Genomic DNA, 22,302 nt, shown 5'->3' with positions numbered 1-22,302 from the left:
GTAATGCTCAGCGCTTCTGCATCGCGAGGATGGGGAGCCACATGCCGCCCCAGGACCCGCCTGCTGCTGGGCCAACAGGGAGCTCTGGCCGGCCCCTGCCCTGAGCCCCCCAATTCCAGGGTCACTAGCGGAGATGAGAGCCCACGTCCCTGCAAGGCTCCAGCTGATGGGTCGCTGTAAGCAGTTAGCTGCTTTCCTTCCCACGCCCAAACTCACCCATACATTTTCTCAGCTCTTCTATAAATAAATAGATAAATATAAACTATGAAATAGGTGAAATTAATGATTCTATGGCCTCTTAGAAACTTAAAAGTTGGAAAAGACCTCTGGGATCATCAAGTCCAACCCCCAACCCAACACCCCCAGGCCTCTTAAACCATGTCCCCAGGTACCACGGCTACACGTTGTTTGAACCCCCCAGGGATGGGACTCCCCCACCTCTCTGGGCAGCCTGTGCCAGGGCCTGAGCGCTCTTGTGGTGGAGAAATTTTCCCAATATCCCATCTAAACCTCCCCTGATGCAGCCTGAGGCTGTTTCTACTTGTCCTATTGCTTTTTATTGGGAGCAGAGACCAGCCCCCCCTCACTCCAGCCCCTCTCAGGCAGCTGCAGAGAGCGAGAAGGGCTCCCCTCAGCCCCCCCTTCTCCAGGCTAAACCCCACCAGCCCCCTCAGCCGCCCCCCAGCACACTTGTGCTCCAGACCCTGCCCCAGCCCCGCTGCCCTTCTCTGGACACGCTCCAGCCCCTCAAGGCCCTTCTTGTCCCGAGGGGCCCAAACCTGAGCCCAGCATTCGAGGTGGGGCCTCCCCAGGGCCGAGCACAGGGGCCCCATCCCTGCCCGGCCCCTGCTGGCCACACCAGTGCTGACACAAGCCCGGGGGCTGGTGGCCTCCTTGGCCACCATCCTTGGATGTTGCCTTGGAGCAACCATCCAACATGCAAACCCATCTCTATCAGAGAGAAAACCACATCTACTTCCATGGGACATGCTTATCCAACCACCTGAGATGGGACCCATGGCCCACAGCACACCGTCAGCATCTCCCAAAGCAAACGGCCCATCCTCTCTCCATCCTCCGTGAAACAGTCATCCTTTACACCATCATTTTGCCTAACATACCACTGGGCGCTGCTACTTTTACCACACAATCAGATCCCAAATGACTCTACACTCCTTCACAGGGAAAATGAGGCAAATTCCTCCGAAAAGAGCCCAGGGCAGAACAGTTTCTCTGCAGTCTATGTGCTTTCCTCCCATTTCTTTGAGGAAAACGTAATTGGCCTTGAGCAGGAGCTGCTGCTTTTAATTCATTTACCACTGACTCATGCCTCCCTTCCCCAGCACCCTGTTCCAACCACATGGCGAGCGGCACTCCAACGCACTGGAGCTATTTTGACACACTAAGTAAATATCAATTAATTCGCCTTTTTTAAAAAAAAAAAAAGCTTAATTGAAAGAATCCAGGTCCAGATTTGCAGCCCGGCATTTGCCAAAAGAGCCTTGTTTTAAGGCTTGCATTTCTCAACTGCTGGGGATTTTACAGCTCCCACAAGCAAAAGCTTTTTCTAAAGGAAATGTATGACTCACTGCAAGGGGGGGGGTAAGAAAAAGGGGTAAAATATTCACTTCCAGAAGGGTCTGAGCTCCCACCTGCTGGGACAGCCAGCCAGGATAAGGTGGGGGGGGTGTCATGGGCCAGCTCACCTGGGCACCCTGAGCTAGAAGGACCCCTTAGACTGGGAGGGGGGTGTGTGTGTGCATGGGACAAGCCCCCCACAGAGGGGAGCAGAGCCGGGCACTGGGGATGCTGCAGCAGGAGGATGCAGCCGTTGTGTTTCCCTCCCCTGAGCAGCAACGAACCAAAGCATGAGCCCGGCAGGTGCTGCAAAACGCCAGACCTTGCCCAAATTTGAAGAGAGTCGGTCCCAGGAGGAGCTGGTGCAGGTACCCCACATCCCTGCGGCGCAGGGCCAGCCTCCCCTGCACACCATCAGCGAGGGGCACCATTAAAGTCCGTATTTAAGGGGAAAAAAAATAGAAATAAAAATCCCCAGACCCTGCAGAATGACTTAATTTAGTAAATCACTTGACTCATGCAATTACTTGCTTTTAAACCGCAATTAGCTGATGAGCCTCGGCTTCGTTTTGGGTCTTTCCCTCCGCGCTGGTGCTGCGTAAGGAAGCGAGCGCGTCATTGCCACCGAGTCGCCGGCAGAGAGGGGACATGGAAGCACCCAGCTCCTGCGCCAGCAGCTCAGCGCTGATCCCCGGGAGAGGCACAAAAAGGCCTGTTTAGAGCATGGCTTGCTGCAAACGCTCCCCACAATAGCTTTGAAGCAATGGTGGGAAGAGGAAAACTTGCTCACCCAAGCCCGTGTAAGAGAGGTGATACCACCGGAATAATCTGTTGATCCCCGTGTCTTTGCCCTGTGTTTAGAAGATGGAAAGAAACGCCACTTTCCCCCAAATTTTAAAATATTTTTCTTTGCAATGAGAAGTGTCTGCTCACGACACACAGCCTGCGCTGCCCCAGCTGTGCCAGCTCAACCGCTTACCCACTGCAAGCCCCCACATTTATTCACAAGTCATGAAAAACATGTTGAAAATCCAGGGGTTTGGCGTAACAGCTGAAACCCTTCCATCCCTGGCCCCCTTGGGGAAGTGGTCCCCGCTGAGCATCGCCCGCCCCGGCCCCCTCGCAGTGACACAGGCTGGCTGAGGAGCAATCCCCCTCCAGACATCAGTGGAGACAAGCTTCCTTCAACAGCTACTTAGTCCTAAGCATTTCTCCTTTTATTTTTTTCCTCAATATCCCAGATGGGACATTTCCTTTTACATTTCCCAGGCTGAAAACTAAAATAACATTTCCATGATTTACAAGAAATTAGCTTCCCCCTCCCTCCCCCACCCCAGCAGGATTTTTTCCAATCTTAAAACTAGAGTGCAAAGGCAAGCTCAGGACCAGGGCAGCTGAGCTCTCAGCGTCTCTCCCTCCTTTGACACCTTCTAATTAGGGTTACCTTTCACAGCAGCATGCAACCAGCCTTTTAATTACAAGGGAGAAGGCAGAACGTGTGAGACTCTCTGTATTTTTAGGCAGCGTGAAAAAATAGATATCCAACACGTTTCCCCCACCACCACCTTCTTCCTCCCTTTCTGCTCTTCACAGCTGCCCTTAGCTGAGAACTTCAGCGCTTACAAGTGAGAAAGGGATGGGGGACAGGTTAACCAAGCTGTCAGAAAGGGTTTTTTTTCCTTTTCTTAAGATGGCAAAACAGCAAAATGTGTTTACTGTTGGGCGTTGTGTAGCTAACGAGAAGTAGGTGCTCCGCCGGCCTGACACTAAATGCCTTTGACACCGATGACGGCCCTTTGGTGGGAGCAAATTCACCCGATGCCTAAACAGATTATTTCAAGTGTCTGTTGCTGGAGAGCACCACTTTGCAAATATTCTAATGTTTGAACTGCCTCATTTATCTAGCTCTGTATCCAGGGTATTTTGCATGGCGTGAGCCGCAGTAAGGAGAATTAGAACATGAGAGCTTTGATTTCGGATGCTTCCTTGCTGCGTGTTTGTAAGGCAACCGGTGCAATCGGGGCCAGACGCCGATTAACAGGATGTTCCCCGTTTTATGCAATTTTGCAGTATTTTTCCCCTTAACCGCGATCACCCAGAGCTCAGTCTTGGAGCGGGAGGTAACCAGTGCTGCTGACGTACATCCCCACAATCCCGTATCGCAACGCATTGACCCGATGCGTGTGCAAGCACGAAACCCCTCTGGAAGCTGGACACACGCAGGGGCTGCTTCCTAATGCAGACCCCCCCCCCATTCTGGGGCTTCCCTTCCCACCTCCATCCTCTTTTCCCCATTTTCCAGTGCCTGTGCAGGTATTTGCCAAGCCCAGGCAACTATCCCAGCCCGGAGCACTGAGGAAACACCTCCTGCTTAGGGGAAACCAGCACTTTCTCCCCCATGGGTGGAAGGGAGGCTGAAAAGCTTCACCCATCCCTTGGATATCACACTTGGAGGTTAGAAAAATGTCATGGAGCCAGCAGAGATGATATGAGACAGACCGTGCGAGGCGGCGGAAGAAGAGACATCAAAAAAACCCATCTTTACATTGCAAGCGGCATCAATTCATTTCACTATCACTCACTGACATCGCTTTATTTCCGCTTCACTGTTTCTTCTAATATCGTTAAAGGCAATCGCGCAGGCATTCGAAGGAGCTGGAGGGGCCGGCGGTGCCGGGGACAGGCAGCGGCTGGTGCTACAGAGATCAGAGTCACCCCAACAACCCCCCTCTGCTCCCCGACGCCGTTAGCATCACGGCAGCACCCTGGGCTGTCCCGTGGGTGGGGATTTCTATGCAAAATCACCTGGGGATGGAAGTGAAGACCCTTGGGCAGAGCAGGGAGGCCCGAAGGGGTGCAGGAAGGATGCACAGGCAGGTCTTGCAAGAGCTGGAAAAAAAATTCTGCAGAGGAAGGAGCTTAAAGAGCTCAGGCAGCTTAGTTTATCAAAGGGACAACAGAGGTGACTTGATTGCCATGAGTAAGTACCTTCCTGGGAGAAAATACAGGCTACTAAAGTATCTTTAATCTAGTGAAGAAAGACATAACAAGAGGCAGGAGTTGATCATGTCTGGCTTCAGTTTCCCACCGGAAAAATAAAGCACATGTTTTAACAGCAAGGCTGATTAACCATTGGAGCGGATGCCAGCAAAAATGATGAATACTGCATTTTTTTAAATGGTTTCAAATCCAGGCCACATCCCTCTCGGGTAGGGGTCAGCCCAGCACCCACCTCTGCTTTCTATGCAAGGGTGACTGGGTGAAATAGGAAGGCGTAGGGCACATAAAGCAGCCAGAACTGATTATTTCCAGATTATTTCATGGTCCCTTTTGAGGCTGGAACTCCAACGTCACTCACAACGCAGACTGCCCCTCCAACGCTCACCCAGGAGTCCTAAAAACCAGTTTTGTTTTGCAATGCGGAGAGCAGGAGCGAAGGATTCACCCCTCCTCCTTTGGGCTGCACAGACTTGCCCATGTCCTACCAGCCCGGAGCATCCAGCTCACGGCAGAGTTAATTTGCCTGATCTCCAGGACAAAGAGATACCACCCGTACAGAGTCACTGGGGCTCGCTGGTGCCCAACGTGTAAATCCACCTCTAAAAGTCTAATGCCTTCATTTCACTGTACTCACGGACCAGTTGCGGCACCAGCAGCGCTCCCTCGCCTGCGGTGTGATGCTGGTGGGTGACTCGTATCGCATCTCGGGCACGGTTTAGCCTCCAGGATTCCCAGCACTCTGGTTTTGTCCGCTGGGTTTGCTGTTAACAGACACAGTGAGACCTTGGTGACTCGGGGAGCTGAAACCTGGATCTCCCTTTCTTGCCACACACATTTAGCACTTCAAACTGGGGGAAAAAAAAACCCAAAACAAAGAAATCTAAGCAAACAAGATAGTTCAGAAGGGGAGCGGGTCCACTAAGCCAGCTGCACCCTTGCCTGGGGAGGGCTGGTGGGCAGCTTGAGGTCTCACGCAGGAGCAGACCTGCTTTAACAGTGCTCCATCCCACCACCCAGCTGATGCAAGGTGCCACCTCAGCCCCTTACCAAACCACCCACCCACCAGGGCTCCCCAGCCCTCTTAAATCCCTGCCCTTAGCATCGTTAGCACCCAGTAACGACCAGACTGGCTGTGCTGGGGCAAGTGCCCGGGGCAAGGCCATCGGGCACTAGTGCAATCAGGCAGCCGTGCAGACACGCAATCATGCAGAAGTGCAATCATGCGAAGGCTTCCCCCGCTCAGGCCTTTCAGGAGCGACAGGCAGCCGGAGCAGAAGCCGTAAATTGTTCAGCTAAAGGACGAGGAAGTGCCGTAGGAGCCGTTACCTTCTTAGAAGTCAAGCAGCACAGATTAGAATGGAAATTACTTGGGAGTCTTGGCGGGGCCGGGCAGGGATTGTTCAGGGCTCAGCAATTTTCTCTGCTTCATCACCGGGTCATTGATTTACTCACCGCTTTGCTGTTTATACGGTGCATGGGCACCCTGGCAGCCAGCCAGGCAGAGACTGGGAAATTCGGGAAGCGGGGGAAGTCCCCTGTGTTTGGAAAAGCAAATTTAGTGTTAGAGATGGGAAACGGAGCTGGGGATGGGGGGGCAAGGAGCCTGACCCTCCTGCGCTCCCTCTTGCCCAGGTGCTCCTCAGCCACAGCGAGCCAGGATCAGCTTTAAATGATGACTCCACTGCGTTTTTTCCGAGATGTTAAAATCCACATGCGTCACCAGGCAGCCCGCTCCTCGGTCCCCGGCCCCGCGTCATGTCTCTTATCAAAGTCCCATTTTTAAAGAACAAATCGCAGGCGCTGCTTCTGCTGCTGTTCCTTGATTTCTGAGCATGTAGGTGGACAAATTTTCCCAGATTTTCCCCGCACCGCAGCGAGTGGTGCCAGGGAGGATAAAAAGATAAATATATATAAATGCATATACAAGAGCCTGTGAAGTCACTTGGCTCCGGTAGCCTTAAATGCACCGCTCTGAAATGCCGCCAGGTTTGGTAGCAGACCCGGAGGGCTGGCAGGGATGCTCTGATGGACTCGGTGTCAGCTCTGACGTTTGCAGAGCTGGTTATTTTTTAGCAATGAAATGAGGCAGCTGAGCAGAGCCTTTAAAGTTTCGGTACAGCAGAAACGCAGCCAGACGCGGGACGAAAGTGGTGTTGCAGGCGGCTGGCGCCGGTGCCACGGGGCTCGGGGGGAGCAGAGGGGGACAGGGACGAGGCGTGCGCCTCCCTCCTCTCCCCATGAAGCTCCGGCATGCCGGCGAGCCCTGCTCAGGCCTCGAGGGTGCCGTTAGTGTAAGGAGCTCAGCATCTGGATGCGCTGAAGTCGTCAGGCAAAGGGCTGCTCTGAGAGCATCCATCTGGGCACGGCGGCTTTCCAGGCAGCTGGGAAAGAGAGCCTGGCTCTGAGCGCGTGGCTGGGAGCTGAACACATGGAAAAACCCAACCCCAAGGGTGCGGAGGAGGGACACAGCCCTCCGGCTGCTGAGCAGCCCCCACTACGCTCGTGCCCCATCCCAGAGGGGACGCCCCAGGAGTGCGGAGGCTCTCCCGCATCCCGCGCCCCCGGCAGCACCGGCCAAGGAGCGGGAGGCACAAGCAGAGCCCCTTGTCCTGCTCTGCAACCACCTAAACACTCTGCCAAGCGCAAGTCTTTTCTCCTAACCCCTTGCAGTCTGCACAGGGACAAGCAAGTCAGCCGAAGCTGTGCACCGAGCACACTTTTCACTTTATATTACCCAAAGGAATGAACCGCTATTATGAAATCATTAAATTAATAACTTGGTAATATAGGCAGATATATAAAACAATCTGTTCCTAGAACAAAAGAAATTACTACGTTCCAAACATTCATAATTTAATTTAACAGTGAATTAAAGCAGAATACATAATTTCACCCTGAAAATGTCAATAGCATTATGTAAATAGAGCCCAGCGTGCTCGTGCTGACGGCGTGTGCTGGCAGTTCACGCACGCCGGAGAAGGTGCCCGTACACAGGGGAACGTCCTTTAGCACCAACCGCCAATTGACAGGAATAGATTAGCTGCTTGCCTTTTAATTAAGGATGTACTAAACATTCAAAGCGCTTGGCAGGATGAGAAAGGAGAGGAGAAGAGAGAGGCGGCTTGCTTTGTGCCTGGGTGGAGGGGGTAAATGAGGGACCACGGGGCGGTTTGGAGACGGGATGCTCGCGGGGATGCGGCGGCTCCTGAGGGCTGCAGGGATGGGGCTGGTGTCGCAGCCCTGATCTTGCTTGCACCGGCTCCCAGGTGCAATAAAACATCCAGCCCGTCTTGAGCATCACTGTCCCCGTTATTTTTAGGCTGTGCCAACAGGGGTCCTCGGGGAAAACGAAGCCATGAGCACCCCAGACCCCATTTCTGCACCTTCTCTATTCCTGATCCATCCGTTCGGAGGAAGGGAAAAACTGTAACCAGCTACAGTATTTCAATTAGCCTGACTCCTATCTTGCTTGTTCTTTTTAAATTTTATTTCCATTTGTGCTACCTAATATTTTCCCCTTTTGTTTGAAATTCATTTGCTATAATTTATGGGAGTGTATTTTGATTGCTTTTGATTAAGTTTAACAAGCAGAAAAAGTCTGCCGCATTAGACATCAAAGCAAACAAATCTGTTTTCTAGGCCCGCTTGTGCATAATTAATAAATGCTGTCACTCCTCGTACAGTAAATATATCTATTATGTTACAATAAAATATGTGTTGTAGTGATTAATATGCGCAACCAAAACATGTTCTGGGTAAACCTACAAAAATCTGGGAGTCGGAGTCGCTTGTTTACGTAATATCTGGGATTCGGGGCAACCGTCAGGACTTCGGAAAATGAGACAAGTTTTCCTTTGGAGAGGAAAGGCAGAGCAATGCGCAGCTTCTGCTCCGATCTTCGCAGCTGAAACTGCAGCGGCGGCAGAGATTTCCGGTTATTCCTCTTAACTGCAATAAAAGTTTTAAAAAATATATATATGAATAGTTCCGTAGGGCAGGGGAGGCTCTCGGGCTGAATTCTGCTCTAACCACGTGCTCCTACCTCCAGCCGCAGGCACAAGCCTGGTGCGCGATCACCCTTTTCTAGCAAACCCCCCTATAACCCAGGCTGGGAGGTTGCACCGGGGAGCAGATCATAACCCGGCTTCTCCGGGGAAGAGGCATCAGTGTGGAGGGTGGGAGGGCTCAGGGATGCTCGGGAAGCTGCTCCTCCCAACCGCCCCAGTTAGAGGAGAAGCTGGTCCCTCATTCCTAAGAAAATCTGGGGATTGAAGCCTTTGTTAGCTCTCTTTTACCACCCGCTGTTTTCTTCATGGGAGGTTACGGGTCAGGGGAGCAGAAAGAAGTAAAGATGTGGGGGAATAAATATGCTAAAAGAAAGGCAACTCCTGGAAAAGAAAAAAAAAAGCCCCGGACAGTTGGTGCCACTTCTAAACACATTAAATATTTATGGGCCCTTGCTCGTAGCTTCAAATGAGCTGTAAATTGAATGGAGGTTATTTTCTAGGTAATTAAAAATGGAGAGAGATGGAGGGGACTGTTTATGGGAAGCCGTAAAACCACAGCTACCAAGAGTATTACCACCGCATCCCCCTCTGCAGCATCCCAGGCTGTTGCATCCCGCTTCCACGGCACCCCGGGCCGTCTCATCCCGGTCAGCTACATCCCTTTCATGCACAGGGCCAACCAAAGGCCAACATACACACATTTCCAACCCCAAAGTATCATCTGCCCACGGTCACCCTTTCCCATCCCACAGGTAAAGCTTGGTGAGACCAGCCGACAAACTGCTTGGGACCACTGCTGTGATTTTCCCAGTGATGCCGGAGCATCCAGCCATCAAAACACAGGGTTCATCCCACCATAGGGTGACAGGTCTGGGTCCCGTCCCGGGGTCTGGGCGGCCGAGCCGTCCCGCAGAGGGGCTGGGGCAGCTGGGGATGGGCTCGCCCCCTCCCCAACTCCTCCTAACTCCAGGGTTCAGCAAACCCGACAGCCCAGAGAGAGCTTTCACTAACAGTCCCCTTCCATCTCTGCACAGAGTCATTAACATCCCGCTCTGCAGCAGGGCTCTAACTCAGCCTGTTATTAATGTCAGTTCCGCTGCAAACCTATTCCTGTGCAAATTAATCCTTCGGGGAGCGGAAACCTCCCGGGCCCAGGATCTCTGTGCACAAGAAGCGCTCCCTGCATCCCGGCCGTCGCAAGCTCTCCCTGGTTGGCACTCCCAGCCCAGTCCCGTTGCAGAAAGTCACCCCAACAGGAACTGGGGGGGCTGAGAAACTTGGGCAGGGGGGAGGCCAGGCTGCACCCACCTGCACGGCGAGGCAGCGCCTGCGTGGCCGAGGAGGGCGAGCCAGGGGCCACAGACCCTGCTGGCAGCTGTTATAAGTCAGCGTGACAGCCCTGGCCTCAAGTCGTGCCGGCCGAGAGCCTGACCTTCCTCCTTGCTGAGCTCTTCTTCCTCCAGGTCACCCCTTTCCCAGCACCTCCCCACCACCCAACCAGCCCCCGCACGCCCCCAGAACAGCTGCTGCTGCTGAATCTAGAGGAGCAGCGGATAACTCTGGTTTCCCTTTTTCTGCTGCGTTTTGCCCCGTTTGGCCACACTGCGTTTTTTTCACGGTTTCGCTCTGCTGCAAGTGTAATAAGTCGCAGCCCTTCCATCCTTCCCGAGGAGCCCCAGAGCACCGTGGAAACAAAACCAAGTCCCCAGGCTGAGCAGAAGCAGCTTCACGTCACGTTCTCCAGCTGCATCATGCCGGGGTTTGGACACGGCGCTGGAAGAGGCAGGACAGGGTCCGAACCCTGGAGGCAGGAGCAGAGGAGGGGCCTTAAGGGAGCGAAAGGATAAGGACCAGATATCCCGATCCTATGACTTCTCCTCCACCAGGAAAAGACCTGGTGGCACCAACTGATCCATCTCAGCATCTTCCTGGAGCTGCCCCGGTCACTGCTGAGCCACCCGCAGAGCTGCCATGCCTTTCGGTGCAGAGGCTGGTGGATGTGGTCACCGGCTCCCAGCCCCCCATGGCACACGGACCTCTCGGGGTGCTGGGGGGACCCCAAAGCCCTGCCGAACGCACGGGGGACCTTTCCAAGCTTCCCACCCATGCACGCAGAGGCAGGACTCTCCCTCCTGTGCTTTGCATTTACTTCTTTCTCTAAATAGTTCAGCAGACAGTCCCTCCAAAACGAGCCAAGCAACCCCCCTGAGGTCCCAGCACCTCAGCCTTGCCTTCCAAGAGGTTTATTCATGGTTTTCAACCCAGTGCCTGCAGGACAGGGCGGTGGGCGAAGGGGAAGCCACGCAGGTCTTTGTGTTTCAGTAGCAGGACAGTAATTTGGGGAAGCAATGGCTTTGCCCTTATTATTGCACTGGGATTACTTGGGATAAGTGACGGCTGCTGCGTCCTGCCAGCTCGGAGGCAGGGGGCTGCGGATGCCCAGCCGGGGGTCGAGGACCCACGCAATGCCTTTCTGCCTCTTATTAAAGCAGGGAAACAGAGGGGGAGCAAGTGCCATTAGAAAGAAGGAACGAAAGTGGGAACGGGGGAGAAAGGAGGGAAGGAAGGGAGACTAACAAACAAACAAAAATCCCCAAATCCATCAGAGCGGAGGCTACAAAACAAATTAAAGTTGTTATGGCAACTGGTGTGTGTGGGCAGCAACACACGTCTCCGAACACACGGAATTAAAACAAGCGTCATGTTCAGCAGCTAATTAAATACCACCGGCCAAGCCCGCTGCCTCGCAGCGCGGCCGGCTTGCCGGGACGCCTCCGAGCTGCCGGGGCCAGCGCGGCGCAGCTGGGCTCTGCCTCACCCCTGGGCTTCCAGACCCCCGTCCTGCGGGTGAGCTGCGGGTTTGCTTCCTAAACCGCTCAGCCGGCGGCTGGGTTAGGTAAGGTGAGCAACGTGCACGCACCGGCATCTCCCTGGGTACCCACAGGGGACCCCCGTGGTGCCCCCCAGCATCGTCCAGGCACAGGGAGGGTCTGGGAGCCACGGCAGACCTGGGTGGGAAATGCCAAGGCTTACCATCCCCATGCCTCCCCCTTCCCCACATGCTTGATTTGCTCCAAAAATGACCATGCAAGGTCACTGAAAGGACCCCGAGGCTGCAGAGCCCGAAGGAAACAGCGAAGCCCTTGTTCCTCCCGTGCCCCCTCGGGGGATCGGCCCCTTCGTCTGCACAACAAACTTGGGGGGGGGGGGGGGGGTTGGTGGATGGTCTGCAAAATGCTGCCTTTATGCGGTGAGGTCTGGGAATGGGCATTTCTGGGGCTGGAGCGCCCGAGCAAAACAGGGCTGCGACCAAGACACCTTAACTAGTTCCCTGCCAGCCTGGGGGTTTTCCCTTGTTGGGAGCGCGGGAAAGCAGAGCAGACCGTGCTCCCCCAAGGAGAGGCGATGGGGAGCAGGGACGATGCTTTTAGGGGCAGCTGGCTGGTTTTTGCTCCAGCAAGGCCCACGAACAGCTTCGCCGTGCACACGAGGAGGGTTAGCAATTTATGCTGCAACCACCTGTGACTTCCCAGCTCTCTACTTAATCCTCCTTGACATCCCAGTTGCTGCTGCTTCTGCAATGAATATACAGACGGGGAATTAGATGAGCCTGCGCTTGGTTTTATTTTACCCACTGAGTCTAATTAACATATGCAAAGATGCGGCGCTCGAGCAGGCATAGAGGAATAATTCAGGAGGACACGGCCGGGCAGGGGGGAGCGCGGCGGGCGCTGAGCTGCATTGCTCCCCCCCACATGTGCCTTGCCCTGGCTTTGGCCGTAACAGCAAAGCCTCGCAACCACTTACTGCAGAGGCTTTAAACAGTTTTTCCAAATGTTAAGCCCTTTAAAATATACCAGCTAAACCCACTGAATTCCTTTACGGGATGAGCGGGCCAGTTGTCCCACGTAACGCCCCAGGGGAACACACTGTATATCACAGCTGTCAGAGAATTATTACAACTGCATTTCATAATTTGCTTTATATAACCCTATGTAAAGCCCAGGATCTTCTTGTCATGTCCGTGCATCTATGATTCTAGTCCGTTTCTTCCCAAGGCCAAAGGTTAAACAAAAGAGCTTTGGCGGTTGTAATTTTTCCTGGTAGAAGACGAGGGGTTTGTTCCTTCGCTACAGTCACCAGAAGGGCATTTTCACTGGGGTTTAAACCTCCCCTTCTCCCATGGGAGGTCTGGTCTGTCCTGCAAAGTTACTGATCTTGGGAGAGGGGGAGACGAGGCATTGGAGAGGTTTCCTCTTAAATCTCAAGTGGCTGGAAAGCCTCGCATCCCCCCTCCACTCCTTTTTTACCCCCATTAACCTGCTTTTGCAGGACCCGGAGCTGACACGTGCTGCCCTCCCAGCCGGGACCCCCAGAGCACCAAGACCCTGCTGTTCCTCCCATTAACCACTCCAGTGAACAACAGCTCTTCACAGAAAGTTATTAAAACCAATTTTCTAGAACGTGCTTTTTCACCCCAAGTTTGGTGGTACCTTAGCTTTGTGCATTCGCATTTTTGTTACGAATAGAAGCTATTTTAAAAAAATGCGTCTGAAAACACTTTTTGTTCTATTTTTTTCTCAGCGCTCCCACCGGTTGGCATTTCCTGCAAGGAGCACAGAGAGTTTTTTGCTTAAAACGCCTGCCTGGGGAAAGCTGCCTCGAACAGCCCTCATGCCAGCGCTGGGCTCGATCTACGGCAGCGAGCGACGGAGCATAGGTGAGTGCCCCAGGGAGGAAAAGAAGAAGAAACCCAGCAAGCCAGGATGCTGAAGGTGAAATCATTAGCAGGCACAAGCTTCCCGTCCCCGCTGCCCCTGCCCTGTCCCCGAGCATCCCTCGCTGCTCCCCACGTGTCTGGGGGCACAGAGCAGTTGGCTGCTCCTTTGATGGCCAGGAGCAAAGAGCTTGCAAATTTATGCACGACATTAAGCAAGATACTTTGGTCTCCAACTAGGTTAAATTGCTTTCTATATTTAAATTGCCTGCTCGCCGGTCGGATGCGAGGCACAGCTGTGAAATGGAGACTTCCATCCAGTAAACAGAGGAGGAAATCCTAACGGATTAGTCTGTGATAATTAGATGATTTGTGGCAACTTTGACGCTGCTCTCGCAAGAGCGCTGGGTGGGAGAGTCAGAAAAGGCATGGCAAAGGGCGATGTGTTGCTGCTGTTCAGAGCAAACCCCGCTTTGCCTCCGGGCAAAAGCCCCGACGTTTGCACCCTGGCTCTGCCAGGCTTGCTGAGAAACCCACAGCACGATTTCCCCCCCCCCACGACAAGGCAACGCACAGGAGCGTAAGTGCCAAGCTGTACCCTGTAACTCTAGAGCAAGGATTACATACCATTTATTCCCTGGCTCCTTCATCTAAGGAAGGGGAGGCTCTCTCTGGGAAAGATTTAGTGGTTTTCTGCAATTATTGTTTTATGCAACATCCAAAAAAAAAAAAAAAAGTGTTTTCAGCACTTTCTCATATCAAGGAAGTAATTGAGTCAAAATGAAGAAGAAATTATCTATGAAGTTAATTATCTAGCAGACATGTTTTACACTCAGTCATTTTTCACTACTATGCAGTAACTGGAAGCACAGCCATTTTTCTTCCCTGTAATTAATGTACTCGGAATATGTTGGGGAAAGTATCAGGGGTTAGTTTTTGGTTGGGGAAGCCCACGTTGGAGGTGAGTTATCAGCTGTCCGAGCGGAGAGGGGACGGGACCGCCGGGAAAGCGGAGCGAGCCCAGGCAGGCTGTTCTCAAGCCTGGCTTGGACGACTCCTGCACCCTGGCAGAGGGACGAGATCGCCCCGAACCCGCCGGGCTCGGTGTTGGAGCTGCCTGTCAAGCAGAGCAAGTCCATGCGAGGGGCCAGCACAGGGACCGCGGCTCCAGCCGGGAGCTTCCCCGTGCCAGGAAAAAAAGAAACCCGAAGCTCTTGCCAGCCTGAGGCAGACCAGCACTTAAATTTGCACAAGCTGAAGCGTGGTTTTCTTGCTGGCAGCCCGTGCGTGCGTGGTAACTGGGCTGTGCTTCCAGCGAGCAGAAGTGGCTGCTGTCATCAGCCTGGAGTTTCCAAGCATCTTCCCAAGGCAGGAGGACACGAGCAGCCTCCTCGACGCCTTCCCTCCCCGTGGCCAGTTTCCACAGAGATCTTATCAGCGCTGATGAAGGGACCCTTTCAGCCCCATCCCCGCGCAGGAGATGCCCTCGCCCCCCAGCCCTGAGCCCACCGGCAGCCCAGGGTTGCTCTGCCGGGCGCAGAGCCCAGGCAGGGCAGCGCAGGAGGGACCCGAAGCCGCTGCTGCCCCGATGCAGCCAGCGAGGCAGAGCGAGCACCCAGCTCCACCCAGCGCAGGACATACACTGAAGCCCCCTGGCTCCAGCTTTGCCCACCCCTTGACAGCAAAAGCAGAAGAGCATCCCCTGGCAGAGCCTTGCAACGTCCCACACTCCATGCCAAGCACGGAGGCGCTCAGTAAATACAGGGCGCATATATTCAAAGCAGGAAAGCAACCACAAGCAGGGAGGCAAGCGAGCTTTGAGGGGGAAGGGGCTCCGCATTGCTCTTCCAAAGCCTCTTTGCAATTGCAAAACTGCCGCCAGCAGCCCAAAGGAAGGGAGCACTCCCCTCTTTTTGGCTGCAGTGGGGCTGTCTGGGTGTCAAAGGGGCTGGGAGGGTGCCTTCCTGTGGGAGCACTTGGCCATGAGTGAGTGAAATATGCCTTAAAATAAAAATCACCTTCCACTTCCATAAGGTCTCGCAGCAGAGGTGTGACGTGCCCCTCCAGCCCCTGCCAGCTCAGAGCCACCAGCTCCACCCCTGCCCTCTGCCCCACAACGGGCAGCTGCCCCTGTGCTGGGGTCTTGCTCCAGCTGTGGGTTTTGTTTCTGGTCGTGATGCACATTAGGAAATCACCCCTGCGCACCGAGGGCGCTGCATCCCTCGAGCAGCTCTGTGGTCTCCAGAGAGGCTCGAGCTGCACCCGCACGGCAGCAGGGCGACGCTGCGGGGACCCGCCTGGGTGCTTACCTGGACCTCTTCGTGCTGGAGCTGGGGGTTTCCTCACTACCCCTGCTGACATCCCCTTCCCAAAGAAGAGGAGTCAAAATAAAAAAGCCTTGAGCAAGCCAGGATGATTGCCTGCCCAGAGAAACAGAGCTGTGACCCCTGACAGCAGCACGCAACTAGTGTCCTCCCCCTACCTTTCTCCTTGATTTAATTCATTGTTCATTTACTGCTGTAATTATATTAGGAAAGTGTAACGCAGGACAGAGGAGTCCCTCAGAGGCTGCTAATTGTGGCTGGAATGAAGCCATTTGGGCAATAATTGAGAGGAACGTGGCCGATCCTACAGCCCAGCTCCCCACGGGGAAACGCTGCGGCTGAGACCACTTGGGGCGAAGCCCCACACCGCCGCTGCAGCCCCGGGCTCACTAGCCACCTCCCTAATGGCCTGGCGAAATCAGGGGGGGTCCCTGAAATAAACAATAAACTTTTTTTTTTTTAATAAGGGAGGTTTTAGATCTCACTTGTGCTGATGAGAAAAACCACATTTTTATATGTAAAGCAGGACCCCTCTGAGTTTTCAAGCCATCCCCGTGAGATTTGGCATCTTCTCGAGCACCCCCTGAGCCCTTCCTCTCCTGGGACAGCGGCTGCAGCTGGAGGAGTCCAAGTTTTGCCTCCCTCGTGTCACAGCCCCGGCAGCGCTGGGACACAGCTCGTGGGGCAGAGCCCCCCTTTGCCACCCCCCAAAGCACCTCTCCAGCCGCTCCCCCAAACTGAAGCTGAGGGTCCTGGTTTTCCTGCTGCGTGACATCCCGCTCCCCCGAATCCTTTAAATCTCACGGGGTCATCCAAGGCTCCAGGAGCTGTGAGAGTCCCCAGAGCTTCACTTAGAGTATTAAAGATAAGAAAATAAATAAATTCTGCTTTCCTCTCCTTGTCGGAGACATCACCGAGCCTCCTGCTGGCTTCCTCCTCTGGTGAGATTATCCCAGATAACGATGATGGGTGATTTGAGGAGGCGTTTGGTGCCTCACTGGAATTGCTCCTATTTAACAAAAGGGAATGGTTTCCTACATCCTCTTCTTTCTTTTTCCTCGCTGGAACAGCATCAAGCGAACTTCTGGGCTCGAGGACCAAGAGGTTTCTAAACTTGAGCATCCCGGCTCCATGCGCATCCCCATCCCTGGCCCGCAGCTCCGCTCATCTCCAAGAGGTTATTTTTACACCCTTAAAATTAAAAGCAAGACAATGGGGGGGGGGGAAAAGTATTTCTTGTGAAGTGAAGCAGCTCAGGAAAGTTAATGAGGCAAAAGTATCTGCTCACGAGAAACCTGGAGGTGTCAGGAGTGCCCCAAGGTGATGACTTATTTAACGGAGGATTAAGAGGAGGGAGGAGGAAGACGACACCTGCCCCACCACGCTGGCCCAGGTGCTTATTAAAGCCTAAAGGAGAACACCAAATTAATTATTGAGGGCAAAGGTGCCATCCCATCTATTTTTAATCACCTTTCACGTTGCAAAAGTCCTTCCGTGTCGCTGCAGCTGCCCTTGACGTGAGAGACGGGCCAAAATCCAACGGGTTGTACCGCGGGCGACCAAACCCCAAAGCAGCGCACCTGAAAACTTGATCTTAACGAAAATGAACTACCCGTAATCCCTTTTTTTGCCTCCTTTCTGTGAGTGCCTTAGAGTGAAGGGAGAGCCCTGGAGAAAGGATGGGAATGGGCAGGGGGTACCGCAGAATCGAGCAGGGCAGGGGTCAGCACACACCGGCTGCCCTTGGGATGCGTGGCTCAGGGTATTCCCCAGGGTCTGGAAAGCCCATGGCAGACACCTCCTTGCAGCATCTTGCTTGTGTATCTGGGTTAGCAGAGGAAAAAGAGAAGGAAAATCCCGTTTACAGGCAGTCCTGGTCCCGTGTGCTCTTACAGCCCTCGAGTAGGTGCAAGTCCTGCAGCCGCTGGACCCGACGCTCAGCTGGGACATCTGGAAGCCACCGGGCCCACCCAGCTCCTTGGGGCCATGACCACAGGTGGATTTTGCAGGCTGGTTTCTGTTCCTCTGGCCACACCGCAGCTGCAACCAGCCAAAAACCACCAGAGCATCTTTGCTGCCCACAGGCCCGTGTCCAGCACGTGGGACCCATCCCTCCTGCAACGACTTGCATGGCCAAGGGTTGCAACGACTTGCATGGCCAAGGGTTGCAATGACTTGCATGGCCAAGGGTTGCAACGACTTGCATGGCCAACGGTTGCATTGACTTGCATGGCCAAGGGTTGCAATGACTTGCATGGCCAAGGGTTGCAACGACTTGCATGGCCAACGGTTGCATTGACTTGCATGGCCAAGGGTTGCAACGACTTGCATGGCCAAGGGTTGCATTGACTTGCATGGCCAAGGGTTGCAATGACTTGCATGGCCAAGGGTTGCAACGACTTGCATGGCCAAGGGTTGCAACGACTTGCATGGCCAAGGGTTGCCTTGACTTGCATGGCCAAGGGTTGCCTTGACTTGCATGGCCAAGGGTTGCAATGACTTGCATGGCCAAGGGTTGCAATGACTTGCATGGCCAAGGGTTGCAATGACTTGCATGGCCAAGGGTTGCAGCAGTTTGGAGCAGGACTGTCCGTGCTGTGGTTTGCAACGCAGCCCCGGGACAGCCTGCGCGAGGTCTCCAAACACGGTGCATGGGCTCTCTCCAAATCCAGCTGAGATGAGGCTTGGCTCTGGCTGAGAGCGGGTGGAGACCCCCAGACCCACACGGATCCTTTCGTGCTGCTCCTCAAAGAGGCCCATTCCCAAAGCAACGCCACGCAAATGAAATCCTCGTGTACATCACGTAGCTTCTGCCAGCAGGAAAGGCAGCGATTTAGCACGCTGCATTAGCTCCGCCGCATCCTCCAGAACAATTTCCCACAGCCTCCTTCAGCTGCTTCACACGCAGATAGCGTCTCGTCCCCTCGCCCTCCCTTCCAGGAAAGGCTTTGTGTTTAGAGAGGAAGACTTAGCAAGGCTTTGGGAGGATAACTCACCAGGATTTTGCTTCTCGGCGTCCCCAGCCCTAGGATCAGCGCTTCCACCTTGAAGAGCTTTGCCTTCAGGAGCTCGAGGTACGAGGCACCTGGGTGAAAGCGGCATGCTTATCAGCGCGGCTAATGCCTTCATCCCCAACGTATGAATATTCAGCAGCTCCAGCACAATCTCTGCGCCTAGGGCCCAGCCAGGGAGGGTACGGCTGGGATCCAGGGTGCTCCCAGCACGGCAGCTCCCCATCCCTGCTGCAGCCGGCAGCTCCGGGCGCTGCCGTGCCTCTCGCCCCGCCGGCATGGCCACGGGTGCCTGGGGAGGCTTGGGGAGCCGAAACACCCCCGAGAGTGAGGGGGAAACTCTTAACTCGGGCTCGTTCGAAGCTCTTTGCTTTCTGCTGGTGCCTCCTTAGCTGGAAGGCGGGAGGAGCTCGCGGGAACGGGCTGGGCATCTCCCGCGGACGGGGCGCAGGCACCCAGTGGGCAGCAGAAGTGGCATCGGCTACTGGAGGGAGGTGTTTCTCCCTGACCTTTCCCAGCAGTGGAAGCAGAGGATTTCATACTCCCTTTGGAAAAGCCCCGGGTGATTCTAGACTTCTCAGGGAAGAAGGAAATCAAACCACCAGCAAGAAAAGCAATCCCCACTGCATTTTACAGCCCCCTTCCCTAAAGAAACACAGTGGCAGTGCTCAGGGGTCCACGTGCCTCTGCCCAAACTTCAAACCCACGGCTGGGAGCAGCCAGGTCACGGCAGCCAGGATTTCAGCTCACCCCACGCATGAGGGACCCCAAAGTTGGCTGGAGACCCCCTCCAACGCCGCCCTCCATGCCTAGATGCTTTTTTCAGTGCCAAACTGCTCAGCACATCTGGCTCTCTAGTTCAGAGCTGTCATTTTCCTGGCTGTTAGAGGAGAGAATATGGTAAAGAGCAGCCTGGGTTTGCAACACGACTCCTGCGAGAGACGTGACATGTTTATTTTCCCTGCGCCAACTTCCACATCAAACGTGTTTTCTTTTTCCGTGCTGCAGAAGGGAATATATATCCATCCCTCCCCTATCTACCAGCGCCCAGCTCGTCCTTCAGCTCAGATTTCAGCATCCCCAGGTCCCCAAGATGCCCCTGACATCCCATTTTCCACCGGCAGAGCTGGATGGGGGTTGACATTTCTGCTCCCTGGTACGAGCAGTAAAGTGGGGAGAAAAAAAAAAAAACAAAACAAAAAACAATTATCTTTGTCTGGCTCGAGAAATTTGATGTTTTGCGTGACCTAAATCTCAACGTTTCGGTTTGGTTTTAAGCGCTGTCAGGTTGCTCGGGGAAAGAAAAAAAAAAAAGAAGACATTAAGGGAAGGGGATGGTATTTTCAAAAACAAAGTTATTGCACATGAAAAAAAAAACCCTGCCACACGGGAACGTGTCAGCTCCTTTGAAATGTTTGCTTGTCTCCCGGAGCAAAACAGTCAGGGAATTGTTCGCAGCATTGCAAAATATTTAGACTGACCCAAATCCTTGCGTTTTTGCAGCTGAAGGGCCCCCGTATCCTCCCCCGGGCTGGGGATGCTTGGCCGGACACGCACCGGGGCGCAGGCGGATGCTCGGCAGAGCTCGGCTTTCGGTGCTGCTTCGTTCCTCGGTTGGTTGTTCTTGGTTTATTTTTTTTTTTTCCATTATAGACATTATTAAAAAAAATAAACTTTACAATAATACATTTTTAAGTTGTTGCCACTTGAGCAATTTTTTTTTTTTTAAATAAAGGAGAAGAGGAACTTAAAAAAGCCACACTGTAGATGTATATGGTTATGTATATACATACATATATGTAGGTATAGGTGAGTGCTATATACATACACTATATATGTATATATAAAAGAAAGAAAATGGAGAGGAGCATATAGAGGTTTCCGACCACCGATGGGTCAGATCCCATCCCAACCCAAATTCAACCGGAAGAAGATTAAAGAAAAAAAAAAATAATAAAAAGAAAATAAAAATCTCCCCCTCCAAGCGACAGACTGAAAACATCGGCACAACCTCACAGCATTTGAACAGCAGTTTCTTTTCTCTTCCATTTTAAAACTCTCGCTGACCACGGGAAAGAAAAAAAAAAAAAAAGGAAAAAATAAAAAACCCCCAAACCCCAATAACAATGTCAAGAGCTCCAGCGAGTCCCCTCGAAGGATGCAGAAGAGCCTCCCGACAGCGAGTCCATCCTCCGGGATGCTCCGATGAGGAAACCTCGCCGTCCCCACGGCCACCCCAGAGCACCTGGGCTGATGGGTCCCGAAAATAACCTCTGCCAAAGCTCTGCTCAACGCTTATTTTCCCTCCCCGGTGCCGCTCGCAGCTCTGGACCCCTGTTGCAGGGGACGCGGGAGGGGTTTCGCCACGAGCTGTGGGCTCCTGCTTTAGAAAAGAAACCCAACGCACGATAAAAGACCAAAAAAAACCAAAACCACATTAAAAAAAAAAAAGGGGGGGTGCGGGAAATGTAAATAGGAAGAAAACCACCAAAGTTTCCCGGCGTGGTGAGGGTCCTCCTGCCGCCCGGCGTGCCCAGGCTCGGCACCCCCGGTGTTTCTGAGCGTTTGGGTCTCCGGCACGAGGCCGTCCTTCCCTGCCCCATCGCCGCAGCGGGAGCCGAGGCGAGAGCCAGCGCTCCAGCGTCCCCGTCCCGCCGGCCGCTGCCGTCCTCGCCCCTCTACAACGCCAGCTTCAGCAGGAGGATGGGCACAACGGGCAGGGTCCGGCCCGCCCAGTGTCGGCTGCCGCCTGCCTTCTGGTCCACGAACGTCTTCTGGTCTGGCATGATGTCCGTGGTCAGCTGGGTCTGCGGGCGGAGGAAAGCAGGGTTTCAATCCTTTTGGGGGAAAATCATCCATCCTTGGAAAACACCTCTTTTTGCCCTCTGGTCAGCGAAGCCAGCGGTCCCCAGGACGGCACTTGCCTGCCACGTCCTTCCCGAGCCGTCTGCAGTGGGAAACAGCTCCCGGCCCCAGTGCCCCCCTCCCCACGCTCCCCCCTGCCCAAACGTACCTCTGAGTAGCACAGACTCTGCTCTTTGGACTTGTTTAGCTTCGATCCGTGCTCCTGGAGAGGAGAAAGGAGGGAAGCTTAGGGCGGGGTATGTGCACCGGGGGCTGCTCCTGCCCAGGGTCGCACCCCAGGGTTTGGGCTTCCCCAAATTCCCGCGGGAGCTGCGGAGTCGCCCGGCGAGGGCACGGGGTGATGCCTGCAGCCCTACGCACGGGGCGCCCGAAACCGTGGCTCAGAGCACGCGGCTGGGGCTGAGGCGCTTCTCAAACACCCAGGGCTGTCGGAAGCGCTTTGCGAAAGGAGAGAAGAAAAAGGGGGCTCGTTGTTTCTCCCTGGGGCAGCTCCGGCCCTTTGCTGGGCTCCCATCTGAAGCAGGAGGGAGTGCAGGCAGCGCAACGATTCATCCCAGCCCCAGGTCTGGTGCTCCCTGCTGCAAACGCTCCTGCCGAGGACCCTGCCTACACCCCTGTGACACCCTCTGGCCACGGTCCCCCTCTCCCGCCCCTCTCCCGGCAGCACGTCACCGCCCAAGAAGCAAAGCGTCAACCCGCAAGCCCAGCACAAGGCAAGAAAATACGTATTTTTTTCCAGGTTTCCCAAAACCGCGTGGAATTCAAGCTGTTTTCACCCCGAATGAGCTGCAGGCAGGCAT

General features: G+C 54.1%; 1 protein-coding gene across 1 annotated transcript in view; it reads right to left on the bottom strand.

The window, feature by feature from the left end:
• Nucleotides 1–19,570: 19,570 nt before the first annotated feature.
• Nucleotides 19,571–22,302, bottom strand: part of GFRA2 (GDNF family receptor alpha 2) — a 28,047-nt gene continuing 25,315 nt past the window's right edge. Inside the window, exons 8-9 of the mRNA XM_064472676.1 lie at nucleotides 21,651–21,704; nucleotides 19,571–21,444 (exon numbers count right to left, since the gene is read on the bottom strand). Coding sequence (XP_064328746.1) covers nucleotides 21,316–21,444; nucleotides 21,651–21,704 — 183 coding nt within the window. The 3' untranslated portion in view covers nucleotides 19,571–21,315. The remainder of the gene's footprint in view (nucleotides 21,445–21,650; nucleotides 21,705–22,302) is intronic.

Source organism: Phalacrocorax carbo, chromosome 24 (assembly GCF_963921805.1).
Source record: "Phalacrocorax carbo chromosome 24, bPhaCar2.1, whole genome shotgun sequence".
Taxonomy (NCBI): Eukaryota; Metazoa; Chordata; class Aves; order Suliformes; family Phalacrocoracidae; genus Phalacrocorax; species Phalacrocorax carbo.
This window is presented reverse-complemented; position numbering and strand designations above follow the sequence as displayed.